Raw genomic sequence first — 20,011 nt, forward strand, 5'->3', positions numbered from 1 at the left:
CTGGGGTGAACCAGCAATGACAAAGTATTAAGGATCATATTAGAAAAGTATAGCCAGTAACGGGAATTTAAATGGCACTGCAGATAAGGTCTTGGGCTTAGAGTCAGGAAGACTCATCTTTCTGAATTCAAATCTGGTCTCAGACTCTTAGTAGCTATGTGACTCTGAGAAATTCACTCAATCTGTTTGCCTCAGTTTCCTCATCTGTAAAATGAAGTGAAGAAGGAAATGGCAAACCATTCTAGTATGGGGGGGGGGGAGAGAGGGAACAACTCAAATGGGGTCAATGAAGAGTTAGTCACAATTGAAAAATGACTGAACTGAAACCAGTAAATGTAAACATGGAAACCAGTAGGGATGAAAGAAGACCTTAACAACTACAAGTCCAACTCCCTCAATTTGACAGATAAAGGTCAGTACTTAAAGAGGATAACTAATTTTAAGTTCATAAGGAGACTAGAGGGACCTATGTTTTCTATCTCCCGCTGTTATGGAAGCTTCAAGTTGTATTTAGGACCAAAAGAGAGAAACAAAAGTGGACACATTTGTGAAATTTGACTGAATGTGGTCCAGAAATTGGACTTAGACAATGATTGGGATAGTGAGTATACTTTAATACTTGAAGAAAACTGATTTAATAGTGCTCAGACTCCCTCTACTGACAGGATTGAAATTCTCCCACACACACATAATTTAGTAAATAGTTCGTCAAGAGTGGCTGACTATATATACATAAATATGTGTGTTTATTTGTAAGGATCATCATCCAAGGCAATGTAAAAATACAGGATGTGTATTAGTAGGCTACAATAGATCACAAAATAGGAAATTACAAAAGAAAAAGACAATTTAGTAGCAAAGAAATGTATATTTTGTATGTATATACAAAAAAAAAAAATGAGCTGATCATTTGGCAAGAGTAAAGGATAACTAGAATAGCTCCCTGTGCTGCAATGGTACCATCACAAAGCCAAGCAAAAGCAAAGAAGTCTTGTAGCATGTTTGGTGTATTTATATCACAGTAAATTTATGGTAGAAGATGGACAAAAGATTCATAAGATGAACAGACAGAGATGTCTTGTGATCCATTTCACTGCAAGCAATTTTTACATTACTGAGATCAAGGATCTATTTGAGTGAATATATGGGGTTATATCTGTATGAACACATATTCATATACATATATATCTCCATGAAACTTATATATAGATATAATGTATATGATGAGATCTGTGATCTCACTGATATAAATGCTGATTGCATGAAACAGATCAAAACACATCTTCATATAAACATACACACATATAAATACATAGACATACAAATATGTTATACACATATGTGTGTATAAATAAATGCACAGAATTTTTGGTTGTAATCCAAAGGAAATACACAATATAAAGATTCACAAAATTGTATCAAGTGATAAGAGCAACATCTATTACTATGAAGAAAATGTAAAGGGCCTGCCATAAAAGGTAGTTTTTTTCCCCCTAAAAATATCAATGAAAATATTTTTGAGACTTAATTGATCTAATAGACTAAGGTTCTAACTACTGACTCAAATTTCTGATTGTCTAAGTCATAAAAGCTTAATATCTTCATAAGTAGGATTCCAAAGGCTTATTGGAAGCATACCACTAACCTTCAAGTCCACATACCCTTCTGATCAGATATGCAATCAAGGAAAATGACTCAATCCAACATATACTCAACAATGGGTCTTTGGTAAATATCCTTTCCATAATACTGTTAAGTAAATTTCTTTTATTAAATGTGATACAGTATTCACATATTTGATTTCATTTCAATCCCATATATGGACCACTAGATGAAACTGGACAGAATAGCATATAGGAACAAGATATAGGTTGGCCTATACTGTAAAGAGAATTTTCCCAATATAAACACCATCATGATCAGGACAATGAAAATAAACCTGATACCTTCTACTATTTCAGCATGGAAGGTGAATATATATGGTGAATATAGCGAGCCTCTACATTAAATGGTGGAGTAGACTTTGAAAAACCAATCAACAGCCCTTCGTAGCCAATTACACTGAAGGAATGTTGAATGAGAAAGAAAAGTCAAAAACAATTTTGCTCCACTGCTTAGGGCCAATAACAAGAGAAACTATGGGAGAACCAGGAAGGAAGGAAAGATATAAGTAGACTAAAAATACTTATCAAAAATAAAAATAAAAGATAGAAATTACTCAACATTAAACAATGCACATTTAATTAGGTACCAAGGAAAGAAACAACACAAAAGCAGAAAAAAGGAAAAAGTTAAGAATTAGAAAATACTGCATCAGGACAGGAAAATTAGCACAGGAGATGGAAAAAAATAAAGGAAAAGAAAACATACTACAAAGTTATGGAATGTTTGCTCCTTCTTTATTATTTCATGTGTCTGTGAACTGATTTAGACAATCAGTGCGGGGAAACTACGGCCTTATCCTTTTAACCAAAGGGAATCTATTTATCTATTTTGTCTCCAGCTAGCCTCTGAGTATATAAGGTAACACTCAAAACCCCAAATGTAGACTGCTAAACAGAAAAATTTAAATATGGGGGAAAGACTAAAGTCATGACTGTGCTGTTAGATGTTTAACAACCACCTTTCAAAAAACAAAACAAACCAACAAATAAACCCATGTACCTCCTTTTTAAGTTTTCAACATTTACTTTTATAAAATTTTGATTCTATATTTTCTTCCTCTCTCCTCTCCCCTCTCCTTAAGACAGCATTCAATCTGGTATAGGTTATATATGTCCAATCATATTAAAAATATTTCTACATCAGTCAAGTTGTAAAAGAAGAATTAGGACAAATGGGGAAAACCATGAGAAAGAAAATGAAAACAAGAAAGAGATGAAAATACTCTCAATTAGATGGTGCCATATGAGACATCATGAACATTTTCTTGGTAGATAGATTCAAATTTTACCCCAACACTAGATATGTGACTATGAGTAAGCCACTTAACCTGTAGGTCATGGTTTCCTTAATAATAACGCTTATTGAACCTCGCTCAAAGACTTTTATGAGGCTCAAAGAAGGCAAAAAGCACCATAGAAATGTCAGTAGTGATTGTTATGACTATTACATGTATCAGTGCTCAGGAGAAAGGCAATCCAAACAGGCCATGCTAGGAGCTCCAGCCCTAGAGAGGGACCTCTTAATCAAGAGGTCAAGTCTGTCAGCTGTGGGGAACTGCCAGTTAGAAGAGCTATTAAGTTAACATACGGTCAGGATCTAGGGAAGAGAGAAAGAGAGAACAAAAGAGAGAGAATGACAGACTGACAGACAGAGAGAGACATACAGATGGCAAGAGACAGAGAAACACACAGAGACAGAGTCAGAAAATCAGAACAAGAGCCTTGAAGGAAAAATTATAAGAATAAGAGAAAAGAGAAAAACTGACTTGAGAATTGAGAAAATGTGTAAAGTGAGATAATTTAAAATTGTGGATGTATATATATGTGTGTATATATATTTATAGTTATATATGTGTTTTGTGTGTATATACAAATGTGTATGTGTGTTTAGTCTCCCAATATTGGAAGTTAATCTCTTGGTACCAATTTAAATCTCAAATCCGATTTTGTTTCCAGGCCAATTTACCTAGGATTTTCAACAACTATTGTGCATCCTTCCACTTAAGAATATTTTTAAAATATATCTTTAATAAATATATAAATATATGTTCACATATATATATATATACATATATATACACACACACATATACATACATACATATATACACACCCAGGAACCCAGCAGACCAGTTCTGTGTCTATCCTGCCTGACTCCCTTCATGTCATGAGTATTTTCCCTCCATGAAGTCTGCTGCTGCACTTTCTGCCTGTTCCTGGTTTTGCCATATTTTATCTTCTGGTTCTCTGCTTCCTGACCATGTCAACTTTCTCATTAGACACATCAGCCATTGACCAAGCTGTGATTAATGGTTTTAGCAGTCTATCCTACCTCCCAAACTTGACTTGAAGAATGTAAAACTAAAGTTTGGACCAGGAACACTATACAGCCTTCCTTTATATGCTGGTTTTTGGGCTGTGACTAGAGTCCCCTACCTAATCATGTGACTCTGCTGTTTTCCCTTGGCTCTATAAGGGACATTTTTATTATACTACATTTCAGAATACCAAACTTTATTAAATCAGGGAAAATTAGAATTACCAAGTTAGTAAGTCTATTTGGTATCAGGAACCAAAATTACCTGAAAAGATAAACAACCTTAAAGATTTTATTCTTATATGAAAGGAAGCAAAACGGTTGTTGAGAATTCTGAGTAAACAAGTCTGAAAACAAAATCATACTTGAAATTTAAATTGGCACCGAGAGATGACCTTACAATAAACAGAGAAGGAATATTGAGAGTACATGAAAATTCTTATGTAGGATGATGTTATAATAGATACTTATTAGAAACTTATAATGATGTGGGATGGTAAGTTTTAGATATCTTACATTTTTTGAGGTCATTTGGATGTTCCATTTAAAAAGTATATGTCTTGTTCTACCTAAATAAAGAGCTGATTATAAAACCAGAATGATACAAATGGGTTTCTAGACTAAACTAGACAGCATATCATCAAATACAGTTCTCTCCCCAGCATAAGCTCAAATTCAAGGACAAAATCTATGGTGCATTCAAAGATACATAGTTATTACAAAAGCTCTCTTTCAAATTGTATTTAGAATATTAAGTCAAGGAGTTTGGGGGCAGCCAAGAATTTAATTATAATTATATAGAGAAGCAAGTCAATGCATTTGCTCTGGAAATTTCCAATTATGTACAAGGCCAGAGGAAAGAAAGAGCATGAAGTTAGTTTTTTTGAGAGACCTACATAAAGGAAATGGAAAGAAAACCATCCAACAAATGCAATAACCACTGCATGATTCTCAAATGACTCAAGGGTCAAATGCACTTACCATAAAGATTTAAGGGGAATAATCAAGCGGTCATACCAACTGTTCACTGACTAGAGAAAGGAAAAAGCATAGTCTAGAAAATGCTAGTCAGAGAGCCAACAATGGAAAAATAGAAAATGATAATAATGGAATTATCCAGATAGAATGTTAATACCAGCCATATATTAGGTATGAGCTGGTTTTGTTTATGGTATCATAGTGAAGACAGGCTGTATGGAGCAGCAGAAATAACACATGGAGCAAGGAGACCAGGGTTCTAATTCTAGCTTCAATATTTACTAGCCATCAAACCTTAAGTCATTAACTGAGCCCCAGGTTCCTTATCTGTGAAATAGGGACAACAGCAGAAATAGAGAACATAATAATCAGAATAATAATAATAGAATCCAAGGCAGATAATGATACAGTGATGGGCCTGGAGTCAGAAAAACTTGAGTTCAAATGTGAACCCAGCAGAATATTCTTGTATTTTAAGAAATGACAAGCAGGATAAATTGAGAAAAACCTGGAAAGACTTACATAAACTGATGCACAGTGAAATGAACAGAAGAAGGAGAATGTTGTACACACTAACAGCAATACTGTATGATGAAGAATTGTGAATGACTTAGCTATTCTCAGCAATACAATAACCCTAGACAATTCCAAAGGATTTATGATGAAGTATTATTATCTGCCTCCAAAAAAAGAATTGATACTGACTGAATATAGATTGAAGCATGCTATCTTTTACTTTCTTTTATTAGAGTCTTTTTGGCACATAGATATCTGGCACATAGAAGATGCTGTTAAAATTCTTATTCCCTTCCTCGTCTAATCCTAGTTCAGATGGTTGTTGTGAAATTGAAATGAAATAATGCATATAAAGTGCTTTGCAAACCTCACAGCTTCAATATTGTGATTGTTATTATTCTTTAATATTTAATATTCTTCTGATTTTGTGTAAACAAAAAATGACAACTTTTTGCCACTGAATAAAATTTTTATCCTTATCAGTATCCTTTAAGCCCCAGGTTCCTCATCTATAAAATGGACATAATATTTTCACTGCTAACATGACATAAAGGATAGAGCACTGGTCTTAAGGTTAGAGAGGTAGCTTATATGGTGCAATGGATAAAATATCAGGCCTAAAATAAGGAAGACATCTTCCTAAGTGTAAATCTGGCCTCCAACAGTAGCTATATGATCCTGGACAAGTCACTTAACCCTGTTTGCCTCGGTTTCCTCTTCTGTAAAATGAGCTGGATACCTTTCCTGTATCTTTGCCAAAAACAAACCAAAATAAATAAATAAATAAATAAAACTACAAAGAAGCAGACACAACTAAACAATAACTTAGGGAAGAGTTGTATGCAAGTTTTGAGTTTGATAGTAAGTAGCCAGGAGATGCTGGGCAAATCCTTTCATCTCTCAGCAGTAAAATGAAAATAACAAGAACAAAAAGTACTTTGTAAATCTGATTAGATCTCTATAAACACCCTACTTCCCAATAAAGATCGAATATAATTCTGCTGAAGGTGAGATACCTTCTAATGCTAGATCTCTTCACTTAATGAGCTCAGCTTGCTTATTTACAAAATAAGAGGGTTAAATTAGATGATCTTCAGGATTCCTTTGGACAGCAAAATACTGTTTTCCTATAATAGGTGCGCAAAGCATTAAAATACAAAACATACGGACAGCTCCTACCTATTTTTTTTACCATGCATTCCAGTAAATTGAGTCAAAATGTAGAAAGGCATAAAAGCATTATTTTTTGCATTATTGTTAGCACTCATAAAATTTGGGTTCAGTAAATTAGTGATTTCACTTATTCACTTATTCACCACCAGATGGCAGCCTAGAATCAGTTAAAACAAAATACCAATTTTCTAAAAAGTTCAGGATTATACAGAATCACAGAATGTTAAGAGTGGGAGTTGAGACCCTCCAGTCCAACTCCTTCATTTTATACAAGAATATATTCCAGTTATTTTCACATTCCATGGGAAAATGATGAATAAGCTCATGAAGGCAGTGAGAAATGAAGTGACAGCAGCAGGACACAGTTGAACACAATAGCTAGAATTGTGAAATCTACATTTTAATCTTGGCTCTAGAGCCAGCTCTCTATATGTTAATGGCAAAATCATTTAATCTTCCTGATCCTTGGGTTATTCACAGTGAAAGAAACTGGACTAGATGATTCTTTTCAAATAGATGTTTTTAGTTAACCAAAAGTGTTTTAAGAGCATCAAAAAAGAAAAGGAAAAAAAAATGGAGTGAAATGTTGTTGGAGTGAAGGGTTGAAATACCTGCTTTTGGTCTTATTAGCTTTATGAACCTGGATAATGATTTAATTTCTCTGAACTTCAGCTATCTCATCTGTGAAAGAGATGTAAAGATTTCTATGAAGTGGCAGTAAGACTTCTATCACAAACTCTAAAGAATGCTTATGAGGAAAATGCTCTGGAAAGTCTCCCTTCTTGTAAAGTGAAGTCAGCAATAGAAATAATGATCATGAACATTCACAAGTCTCCTATAAATTGAAAAGAGCTTCATTTGACTCCATTGTCCCTTTTAACTGTCTTTCTTACAATCCCAGAAGTTTAGAGATAGAAATGTATTTTTATCCTTCCTTTCTGAGCCAAATTTTTAAACAAATATCTGATTGTAATAATGCAAAGTCCTGGCTTTTCAAAGAAGGGTCCAGAGACACAATTCGTTGATTAATTAATTATTAATTAAATTATCCCATTCTTCTTGAAACAAACTTTCCCTAACACTACATTATTCTGACCCTCTTCTTGTTTCTCCAACTGTTTCTTCTCTGTCCTCTTTGCTTCTTCCTCCTTGCTTGTTTTTGCTTCTAAGTAAGGTATTAATTACCCAAGGTTCAGTCCTTTCCCTTTGTACCTCTTGCTATTCTCACCCTGAGATTCTCATGGCTCAGACTCCCACATCTTTACTAAAGAAGTCATGTGGGAACATAAATTTATATTTCTGCTAAAAAAAAACTTATTGTCTGTGTATGTGTGTGTTCTGCTGAAATGTTTTAATGACTTATTTTCTGTGGAAAGGGGCACATTCCTTTTGAAAGTGTTTTGTCAGTTACATCACAGGCTAGGCTATAAAAAGTGCTGGAGGTGCATGCCTGTATAGTGTTTAATGAGTAAACTTAAAAATTATTTTTAAATTTAGATCATAGTCATAGCTTCAAAGTTCATAGAGTTTACAAGTGCTTAATAAATGTTTGCTGAATTAAATGGGAAGGGAAAGGGAGAAATTCTACTAAATTTCCTATAATGTAGGCATTTAATGTGCACTTATTGATTAATGTTATGATATAGTATATGTATTATACCAAGCTGATTGGCTCTGACAGATCAAAGCAGGATGATGGACAATCAGGCAAGAACTGGAAGAAAACAATGGGCCTCAAGAACTCATGTACTCTATCCCAAGATCAGCAACTACATGTGTATCTCCAACCAGTTTTACTAGTCAAGATGGATCAGAAAAGAGATCTGAGATGATAATCCATTTTTATCCTCATTTTTGGGGAAAATATCCCAATTACATGCTTATGGTGTATCAAGATGATAATCATTGTTGAAATATGAAAAATAGAATTTGCAACATAGATGAGATTGCCATTTTTATTCTCTGAGAAATTATTTTAAAAGAAGGAAAATTAAAGATTGAATGGACTGACAAAAAACTAGTCTGGTAGTTATTCATTATTACCATTAGCAATATTAACCTTGTGCTACCTTCAATATAAATTTATCTTCTATCTCTTCATCCCCTTCCTACTAGAACCTTTGGTTCTGACCCTGGGCTCTGAAAAAAAGAGCTTTTGCTTCATTTTGTCCAGAATCAGGATTCTTCACCACCTCCTTGTCATTTTCAAACCATGCTATCTCTTGCTTTATGGCTATCCAAATTCCAGCTTCCTTTTTCGCGTTATTTTTCTCCATTAAAATATAAGCCACAATAATTGTCTTGTTTTCTTGTATTTGTTGTAAATGTTTTACCATTTATTCATTCTTAGCTTACTACACTAAAGAACTTGCCTTCTGGTTTTTGTATCCCTAGGGCATAGCACAGTACCTGGCACATGGCAAGCAATCAAGACATGCATTATCATTTGTTCATTCTTGGGGTATTAAAGCAATGGTTTTGCCTTGGGGGGGGCATTTTCCTGCTTCAATCTGGAGACTCAAGTCTCTCAAAATTCCAAGTTGAGCCAGGAAGATCCTTTCAATACTCAGACTGAAAAATGTACACCTAAGTTAAGAGGAAAAAAGAATATTTTGACACCCCCCAATTACATGGAAATATCATTCAAGGAAGGAAAAAAAATCTCCTCAAGGCTTTTCATAAAAAAAAAATGAGATAGTGGAAGGAGAATTTGGGTCTTGAACTCAGACTAGAAGACTGGATGCCTAGGTTGTGGTCTAGGCTCTATTACTTAATGGCCATGACCTCTTGATTAAATTACAGCTCTTGGCTGACTCTATTTCCTCATCTTGAAATGGGGACAATATCTATTTTATACATTACTGCAAAAATCATGTGAAATTTATAGAGCGGTACTAGGTAAAAATCCTAAACTTCAAAGAGGTGACATACACAATGGCATAGGACTTATAAGAATTAGATTCATACCTATGTTTTCTGTTAAGTAGAATGTTCTACTATGCAATAGTACACCTCAATAATTTACCATTACATCACAATAACAGTATCTTGCAATTATATTTTACCTGGGGATGGTGCTAGACCTTTGATTTCATTGGTGTAAGGTACTTCTGATGAGATAACATCTTCTTACCAATGCAAATGGGTACCATTTCTAAAAGTCAATCTTGAAGCTACTTGAGGCATTGAGAAATTAGGTAACTTGTTCAAAAGTCAGTATGATTAAAGGAAAGATTTTAAAAGTCAAGTCTAATTGACTCCCAAGACCCAGCTCTCTATCTACCATTTTGTATTATATATTTAAGCCAGTCAGGCTAGATCTGAACTCAGGAAGATGAGGTTTTCTGACTACAAGTCTGGTGCTCTCTATTTACTGAACCATCAAGCTGCCCTCAGAAAGAGTTCTAGACCCCATCTTTGTATTACCAGTGTCATGCACATAGTAGGCTCTAATGAATTTTTGTTGAATTGAAATTAATTTAATTGTAAGATACACTGGCAAGCAAGAGAATATTCTAAAGTTGTTTCACAATCCAAAAATACTGAAGACTCAATAAAATATCTAAATTTTTCACTGTGGACCATTCTACTACCTTTCACAGCCTCATCACAAAGATTGGGTATTTCAGGAACAAGGGACCAGGAGCTGTAAAGAAGGGACCAGGATCTAAGAGGTGAGCTCATGCGAAAGATGAGGAAGAGCTCCTGGGTTTTTTGTTATTATTGTTATTGTTTGTTTGTTTTTTTTAAATTTGTCTTGAGAAAGTGTGGATTTTAGGTAGTAAAAATTTTATTGGCCAATAAAAACATGTCATAAACATATTGCTCTAGAGAATGACTTTTTCCTCTGTGTTGTTGGAGTTAGTTTGTTTTAACTAGCAAAGATCTCTGTGATTCTATTACTCTCTAGAATAATAACCTAATTATTAGGTTGTGGATTCTTCCCTGATACTCTATGTATCTTGATACATAGACTTGATACTTTTGTCTCAAGATGTTATTTTGACTAAAGGAGAAAGTTTTGTTTTTGGAAACTCACTGAAGCTTATGAACTAGATTCAGGAAGATGATCTCACCTGGTTGCCTCCACTCTTGGGATTCACAAATATAAGCAGTGGTTTCATGAGTGGAGAGGAGATGGGTTTTATCACAAATGGCCGGCCTTTATTTTCTGGCTGAAATAAGAAAGCACCAGTAATTAAGGCTATACAACTTTAAAAAATTATGTCTTAACTTAAACATTGTATCTTTCTGTCTCTCTCTGTGTCTTCACATCTGTCTTTATCTCTGTTTCTCTCTCTTTCTCTGTCTGTCTCTTTCATTTCTTTATGTCTCTTTCTCAATCTCTCTATCTCTGTCTCTTGCTTGCTTATTGACTCTGCTCTCTGTTTCTGTCTCTCTGTGTCTGTCTCTGTGTCTGTCTGTCTGTCTCTCTCACTCTGATTCTGTCTCTGTTTCTCTCTCCTTGTCTCTCTGTTTCTCTCTCTCTGTGTGTCTTTCTTTGTTTCTCTGTCCGGGTATTTCTTTCTCTCTCTCTCTCTCTCTCTCTCTCTCTCTCTCTGTCTCTCTCTCTCTCTCTCTCTCTCTCTCTCTCTCTCTCTCTCTCTCTTTTTCTCCCCACCCTCCTTTCTGGTTAAACAAGCTCACCAACAATAGGGCATGCTGGATTTAAAGCTGTTGGAAAGATGACATAAGTGGATTGTCTCCTTAGCTTGACTCCTCCAATAGGCTCTCTCCTGGAACTGATGACTGAGCTGGTCATTATTTGCCCTGTCCAGCATTTCCTACCCCCCACTTACTTCAGCTCCTCTTTTGCTGGCTTTCCTTTTAAAACTTGTCCTCTTCTTCTTCCGATTTGAAGCCTTTAATGAATTCTGTAGGAAAGAAAGACATCACTGACCTTAGAGATGGGCTCTATGCAGATGTTCCCCCATGCATATTCCTGTGGAGGACAGTAAGCAGCACATGCTTTTCAATTGCATGCTACTCATGCTTTGACATTTCCAAGCCACTGTTCATGGATAAGCCACAGACAGAAACCAGTAAAGTGCTTTGGAGTCAAAGACTTCCCCTGTCCCACTAAAAGGCAGGGAAATGGAAACCCCATATGCTTTCATGGACTCACGTGACAACACATGTTATACCTGCCAACCCTCCCAGTACAGGTGGGAGACTCCCATATTCTCTGTGGGGCTCCAGTTTCCCGCCCAACCAAAGTCGTCTCCTGGTATGGAGACCTCCTGTGTGGAAAATGTAAAAAAAAAAAAAACATGATAAAAGGTAACATTTTTCATGTTTTTTTTTTTTTTCCCTAAGACGGCTTTAGTAGTGATGATAAAGCGACTCAGTTAGAGGATCCTGGAGCCATGCTAGAAAATTTTGCCCCAAAATGGAGGAAAAGCTTCTTTTGCTTCTTCTTCTTCTTCTTCTTTTTTTTTTTTTTTTTTTTTTTTAGAATAGAAACAACTAGCCTGGCATCTGTAATGGTTTCCTTTTCGATGGCCAAGAGACTTACCTTAAGTTCAAAGGCTCAGAGATTTAGAGCTAGAAGGGACCTTAGGTCATTTAGTCCTATCCCCTCATTTTACAGATGAAGAAATTAAGGTCCAGTCACAAGTAGAACCAGTGGTTTTATTCCAGGAGGACAAGAAGTACTGAGTGTGATTTCTGTGTCTTCAGAACTACTGGTATGAAGTCTATTTAATTCTCTTGAATTTTTGGTTTTTCCATAGCAACTAGCCTACAAGTTCCCTCAGCCTCTTGAAATGCATTTTCACAGAACCCATCTAGTTTAATTGTTTTAAAATCTACTTGCTTTCTCTTTTTTTCTTAACAACCACTTAGACTAACATTCTGTGATCACCTCAACCAAGGTTTCTTCTACTCATAAATGTCCATACAAATAACAGAATGGAATTTCAGAGAGCTTAAAGAACATTTTTCAAAATGGAATTAAGCCTCAATAATTCAGAATAATTCAGCCTGATTTAGTGAAAAGTCTATAATTTAAAAGATCATTTTCACTTAAGTTCTCTGAAGTCAGGGACCATATTATGCATCTCTTGTATTCTCACAAAACTTTGTATAATTCATATAATTCATATTTTTATTTCAGAGTGCTGAGTTCAACAAATGAAATTTAAAGTCAGAATGAGATTCTTTTAAAGCATGATGAATCAATACTTTCAATTATAGACAATCAAATGAACCAAGATAAAGAAGTGTTGCTAAGTTCTACTTTAGTGATTAAGAAAATCTGATTAATAGCATCTCAGTTCACATGTATGTAAATGGAAGTCCTAAAGTATTTAATGTTATATTGTTACTAACAATATTTATGTTTTTAAAAATCATTTTTTAAATACAGGGTAAAGATACATCAGCTTTTCCCCCCAAATCATCCCAAATTTCAAATAAATGAAATTTTAATGAATTTCTAGGAAAATTCCAAGAAAAATAAGGTTCTGGTTTATCTAACTATTCTTGAGTCTTACAATTCTTAGTTCTAAACTCTACTTCTAAAAAAACTCTTGCAAGGCCCTCAAAACTTCTACAATCCTCTATTTTCAGTAGACTAAAAGGAAAGTGTCAGAACTGTCACACCTCCCTCTGACAATGTCAACACAACAGCATTTAAGTGTGTGTGCCCTTTGATACTCTCTATTTACCTATTCTGTACTGTGTCCTCTTAGGAAGTTAGATTTCCATCTGTCTCCTCTACTTCTTCACTGCTGTATAATCCAGATAACTATGACTCTCTGTGGTGAATTTAGGGCTTATTCCTATTCCTCCTATATGTTTTCAAAATAGCTTGCCATATTTTTCTGTTCTGTTTAAAAGATATGAGAATAGGTTTAGCCTTCTTAAAAGTCCTATCAGCAAAAGGACCCAGTGTTTCCAACTTGGACCCAAATTGGAAACATGCTAAATCTATGAGGCTCTCAAAAACAATGCCCACGAACTTAAGCATGAAAAGCCACATACAAGTTGGACACATAGTAGTTATTGAAAGATAGTTTAAGTCAAAAGGAAAGACCTTTGTTCTTGGAATTAGGAAAGACGTAGATTCAATTCATGACTTTGATGCTTTAAAGTTTTATAAGCTTACATAAGTCACTTAAACTTGCTAAATAAAGGTTTCTTCATCTGTAAAATAGAGATAATGATACTTGCAATACTTACCTCACAAGGTTGTTGCAGGAAGTGCTTTGAAAACCTTTAAGTGCAATGTAAGTGTGAATTATTATTATTTCCTAACTACAGAAAGAATCATCACTAACAGGGAAACTCTCAAGTAATAACCATCTTCCTTCTTCTGGGGATCAATTGATTCAGAGTGAGGATACACAAAAAGTGCTCAGGGAGACACTTGACATAAAACACTTCTCTATGGGAGCTACAGAATCCATGGTCCAGAAAAAGATGACAGCAAAAAGACTGGGGCAAAGAACAAAAAAAGCCTTATGTAGGGAGGGAAAAGGAATAAAACGGGAATTAAACTTCTTTTTTCTGATGAAAACTCACAGAAAAATATTTTGTTTTGGTTTTAGGAGAGATAAAAAACATAACAATCAGGGTCCCTTGCAGGGCCTATTGCACAAAAGCAAACATCAGGTATTGATTTCTGGAAAGCAACTGGATGCTTTGAGGTAAATGATTTTCATCAGTCCTTAAAAGAGTAAAATGATAAGAAAATCGCTCAAAGAATAATTCAAAAGAGCACAAGCTTTCTAATTCTTCAAATCTTATTCACAAGTGTTTTCTTATTTATCCATACATCTTATATTCTTCTATATTGATATTATAGTAATATTTTTTAAAAGAATCTCATCTCTACCTACCACTTACCTGAGGAGAATTTTATCACTTGGTCCACATTCTATAATAATTACTGTTAGATGAAAGCTCTCTGAATTTCAAGTTGTCAGGAACTAATGACCATTTTCAAGCAGGCATAATTTAATAATTTAACCCTATTAGATGCCAAAAAAGTTACATACACGTCATTTGCTTCTAATATTCTGGCTCTTTCTATTCCTCCTTCTTGTCAAGAAACTGAGGGAAAGCAAAATTCTTTTCCCTACTTCACTGTTTTTCCAATATAAAGGACTGAGTATCTTTCCAAAGTACTAATTCCATTTTAGCCAACTCTTTTTTTATGGGTAATATCACCATCCTTTCTACATTTGGCTTGATCTAACATTCACATTTAAACCTAATATACTCTGATATCTGATATCACTTTTTGGAGCTCTAAGCAAGCATTAAAAAGGTTTGTTATATTGTCACTCAACTCTGCACTTTAATTTAACAACCCTATTTATTGTGACAACATATTCAACAAAACAGCTCAGCAGTATAAGCTTGAGTTTTAGGATCAAACAGCGAGGAAACTCTTGACAAATGGCATATCTGTGTTTTTATATGTTTAGAACAAAGAAATATTGTGTTTTAATGGCTAGATCATCGGCCGGGAGTTGGGAAGGACTGAGTTCTAATTCTTCATCTGACAAACCCTGACCATGTGACCTTGGTGCACCATTAAACTCTCATTTCTGTAGGCAAATCTTTAAGATGATAAAGTCCAGGGGCCAATCTGAACTGACAGAGGAAGTTTTCTCCTTGGAAGTTCCCTATACCAATTAAATCACAGTCTAATTCCTACCCCTACAATGACAAAAACAATACAATCCAATTTGTCAACCATTAATCAAGTCAGTCCAAACTATAGGACAAAATGATGAGGTATGGAAGAGATGGGAGGAGGTGCCAAACAAGAACTGTGCCATTTCTTACTATTTGTTTTATATTAACTTTATTTTGATTTTATTTTAATCTCATTCCATCATGCTTAACCAAAATCCAACTAACAACACTATCAATCCTGCTTCAACCACTCACTGTTCTTAGAGGAGTCATAAGACAGGAAGAATACGGACTTTGGGTCAAAGGACCTAAGTTTAAATACTTCCTTGATCACATAAAATGTATGCCACCTTGGATAAGACTCTTAATTTCTCTGGGTTTCAATGTTATAGCATCTTTTAGACAATACAACTGGAGACTATATGGCCTCTGAAGTCCCTTCCAGCACTAAGTAATCAATGAACTTCTTCAACATTGTTAACAATCTTTTCTTTCTTGGAACAGTCTAAGATCACTTTTCGCATAAAGCCTCAATTTTAGAGCAAAATTTAGCATTTATCCCTTCTGAAGTAAGTATCTCTTTCTGAGCTTCTTTATGGATCAGATATCTCACTCTGAACTGAAAAAAAAAGTATCTCCTCTTCTGAGTTGTCCATTTTATCTCAGAAGTCTATGCAGCTTATTTCGGTTAAACCCTAAAGCTGAGAGCCATAGGTCAAAAACCAAATGTCAAGCAATGTTCAAGGCTATGAGCAAAAGAAGTCCAAGGCCAGGTCTCCTGCCCCTGCCTACACACACACACACACACACACACACACACACACACGTATATCTATATGCAGATATAGATATATTTTCTATTGGACCACAAAGGAAACTTTATGTGATTTTAAGGCTTAGCTATAAGTCTCCCAGTCATCTGAGATTCAACTTTGTTAGGAAAATTCCTAATGAGATCGCAAAAAGTTTTACAAAATTGAAACAACTAAATAGCAACACAGCGTTGAAAGCCATTATCCAGCCCCGCCTGGAACCACATTTCCTTCACATAAACCTAGCTACAATAAAATGTCTTCTTCCTACTAAAGGCTACTACTAAATCAAACCTTCCACAATACAACCAACAGGACTATGGTGGAGAAGGCTTTCTTTCAGAGCCCATGGCATGGGTTTAGAAGCTTTTCTACAACATTCCATTCCTTATGACCCAAAATAAAATGGAGATATGGCACAATAAAGAGACTGCTTTGCCAATGATCCAGTCTATTTGACTACAAACAGAATTTTGCTATGAATGAGGCAGCAAACTGACATCTATCCCTCCAGAGAGGGAAGGAAGCTCAGAAGTAGAGAGCACTTTATCTATTCAATGCGACCTCAACAGTATACCCTTATTCTTATTCTTTAGTAGCCAAGAGTTGAGAACAAGAGATTTTGTGCAATGTCACCAGCACCCACAAGTTTTGACTTACCTGTACCCATCACTGACCCTTAGTGAGGCCCAGGACTGAATCCCACCCACCTGGAAAAGCATGGCCAATATGTAAATAGGGAGATTTCCCTAATTTGGATTCTTGATTTTATTAGAATGGTGATTTTTTTTTTCAAGACAGGGTCCTCCAGAGCATGGGGATGACACAGTGGAATGTGGTTATGGCAGACAAGCATGGGGGCATGTGGATATATAAGCTTGGGATATCTGAACCCAGAGGCTAGTTGAGAAAAGCAGCAAAAAGCAGCAGTTATTATGCTCTCTATTTTCCTGAAAGCATTAGTGACTGAGCAATTACCTGAGGTTTCTTCACCTTAATGATCCAGGTAGGTGGGACAATAACAGCAGCATGAGCTCCCAGAGAGCATGGCTCCTCAATGTGGTGCATCATGAAGCAGGTGACCTTGTTGTGAAACTGGGGACAGAAAACAGAGTTGCAAATGACATGGGAACAGATGAATAGGAACAACAACCCAGAGCAAAAAGATTAGACCAGATTTGGGTATGGCTACTCTCTAAGCAGATTTCTGCTGAAGCATGGGTTCTTAACCTCAGTCATTTACCCAAATAATAAATGAATAGGGGCAGCTAGGTGGTGCAGTAGACAAAGCATCAGCCCTGAATTCAGGAAGAGTTGAGTTCAAATCTGGTTTTAGACACTTAATATGTCCTAGCTGTGTGATCCTGGGTAAGTCACTCAAATTAATTGTATTTCCCAGTTGTTCTCCATTATAATCGTGGAGTAGACTGGACTCTGGACATAGAATCAATAAGCTGTTATTTACTGAATATAGTTGTATAAGCTCTTCATGACCCCATTTGGAGATTTTTTGAAAAAGATACCCATTTCCTGCTCCAGAAATAAGTTAAAATCCCATCCCATACAGTTACTAGTTATGTGTCTTTGAGCAAGTCACATAAACTCTTTTTAAATTCAGTTTTCTCATCTGTAAAATGAAGTGGTTGACTTCAATTGTCTCTAATGTCTGCTCCAGATATAATCCTGTATGATAATTCTATAAAGGTTTTGTTTGGGCCACAATTTCCTCATATGCAAAATGACTAGATGAACTCTAAAGTCTTTTCCAAATCTAAATTGTTGGTGTTGAAAATGACAATCATTTTCATTTCTTTAATGGATGTTGGCTCTTTAACATATAACTTTATCTTTTAGTTGTTTAAGTAACTGGTTAGCTCAGTTGGTCAGAGCCTACTGACACTATATGAACTCTGGAGTTAATTCTCATGAGCAATTATTAGAATCAGCATCAGAATTCAGATGCTTAATAAATGCTTTTGAAATGAATAATTCAGAAGCAGAAGAAAAAATAAACTTTTTTCACTTAAAGACATAACCACTAGGGGAGAGACAACAAAATTATATGTGATGTATTGTTTTTGGCACAACATGGGAAGAGTGATCACAAGTTATACATTTGATTACATGTCAATAAAGAAGAAGCAGGAAAGGCTAAATGAAAACGTAAGCCTTTAGAAGGAACTGGTACTTACCCTCATCTTAAAGTGAATCATAAAATGAGCCTACTGACTAAGAGTTATCATGTCACTTCCTTTCACCAGCTCCTGCCATCTTAAATTCATGGTACTTACCGCCTGCTTACACCAGGAACAGCTGATGGCCACAATCTCTTTACTATGAAAGGAGAATTTCTGCTGGAACCCCTAGGAAGTCAGAGGTAAAAGGAGATTTCTATAAATGGCAGTTTCCTTTCCCTTTGCGTAAACATTTATTAATTATTAATTATATGTCAATTGACGAGAATACTAAAATATAAAAGACACAAATGTCCCCTGAAAACTTATATTTTTGTGTACACAGATAAATGAATATAATCATAAAAATAAATTAATATAAATCATAAAAATAAAAAGTAAAGATCAAAAAATATGTTGCATATTGCATCATGTACTTTTACCTCATTCTGGGATTTATTCATTGGTATGTATGTATCTCCACTGAACAGGTAGTAGAAGGGTGGCTGATAACTAAATCACTTATATCACTAAAATTCTTCATATTTCTATTACTAAAATATATTTTTCAACTAAATAAGGATTCATGATGTTGATTTTAGAGAATTGTATCATGCAAATGAACATTGGCACTGGGGTCATGGAGTTCTTAATTAGTCACATAATAATGGTTTTTCATATAACCTCAGTAATATCTAAAGTCTCAGAAGTAGAAAAATCAAATAGCATGAGAGGCAATTCCTGGAAGGTCAACTTTGAAGAATGTAGGAATATGGCAGCTTGATTACTTTGCTTAACTCCCTCTGATGTCAGCACTCTAAATGATCTCTTTTCAGTTACTTATTTTACAACTGTAGGCAACAGATGACCTTGCTGAGAGAGGCAAGCACAGGCTCCTTGAGTAAAAAAATATTCCTCTGGAGAGGATGGAGGAGGTGATTGGCTTATTTGGCTGCTTCTGCCAAACACACAGCAGAGAGAGAAACAATGAGGAAAAAGACATTTTTCTTTTCTTACTCTTCCTTTCCTCAGCTTACTGCCCTGGCTGACTAAGAAAAAAAAAGAGAAAATCAAATCAGGGCCTTGCAAAGTAATCAGAAGGAAGCAATGGGGACAAAGAGTAGGTGTCAGAATCACTAGATGAGTGATTTCCTAATGTGAGAAACCATTTAAGGCTTGTATTCCAGGTGTGAAGAAATGAGAGGTGACATAAGGTATCTTTTTGGACTTTATGTTTTTTACTGTGCAGCTACATTTGACTCTATTGACAACATCCCCCTTCTCTGAATTCTTTCATATTATGACTTAAGTTAATGCATTATCTTGGTTATTCTACTTCTATAACTTCTGCTCTTCCTGCTCATTGGTCCCCTCCTCCATTATTCTCCCTTGCAGATTTTATCACAACTTCAACTACAACTTTCATACTGGTTACTACTTAATTCAAATTGAGAGGCCCCACTCCAGATGCAGCTTGGTATTTCTATTCAGATGTCCCACCATCATACTAAACTCATATCATAAAAATAGATTCAGCATCTTTCCCTCAAAATTGACTCTGCTCCTTCATTTTTGTATTTCTATCAATTTATCATTTCCTTTGGTTTCCAAGATTAAAATCTTCAGGCTTAAATGCTTCCCTGGTTTTCCAATATCTAATCAGTCATGATCATCTAACTCTAATCTATCACTTCTCCATTTTTCATTGCTCCCATCCTAATTGAGGCTACT

The 20,011-nt window shown here is 35.3% G+C and overlaps 1 protein-coding gene across 1 annotated transcript in view; it reads right to left on the reverse strand.

Moving 5' to 3' along the window:
- Positions 1-20,011, reverse strand: part of DGKI (diacylglycerol kinase iota) — a 552,148-nt gene that overhangs the window by 269,596 nt on the left and 262,541 nt on the right. Inside the window, exons 7-10 of the mRNA XM_031939143.1 lie at positions 18,398-18,469; positions 17,085-17,201; positions 11,448-11,522; positions 10,725-10,823 (exon numbers count right to left, since the gene is read on the reverse strand). Of these exons, the coding sequence (XP_031795003.1) occupies positions 10,725-10,823; positions 11,448-11,522; positions 17,085-17,201; positions 18,398-18,469 (363 nt within the window). The remainder of the gene's footprint in view (positions 1-10,724; positions 10,824-11,447; positions 11,523-17,084; positions 17,202-18,397; positions 18,470-20,011) is intronic.

Source organism: Sarcophilus harrisii, chromosome 5 (genome assembly GCF_902635505.1).
Source record: "Sarcophilus harrisii chromosome 5, mSarHar1.11, whole genome shotgun sequence".
Taxonomy (NCBI): domain Eukaryota; kingdom Metazoa; phylum Chordata; class Mammalia; order Dasyuromorphia; family Dasyuridae; genus Sarcophilus; species Sarcophilus harrisii.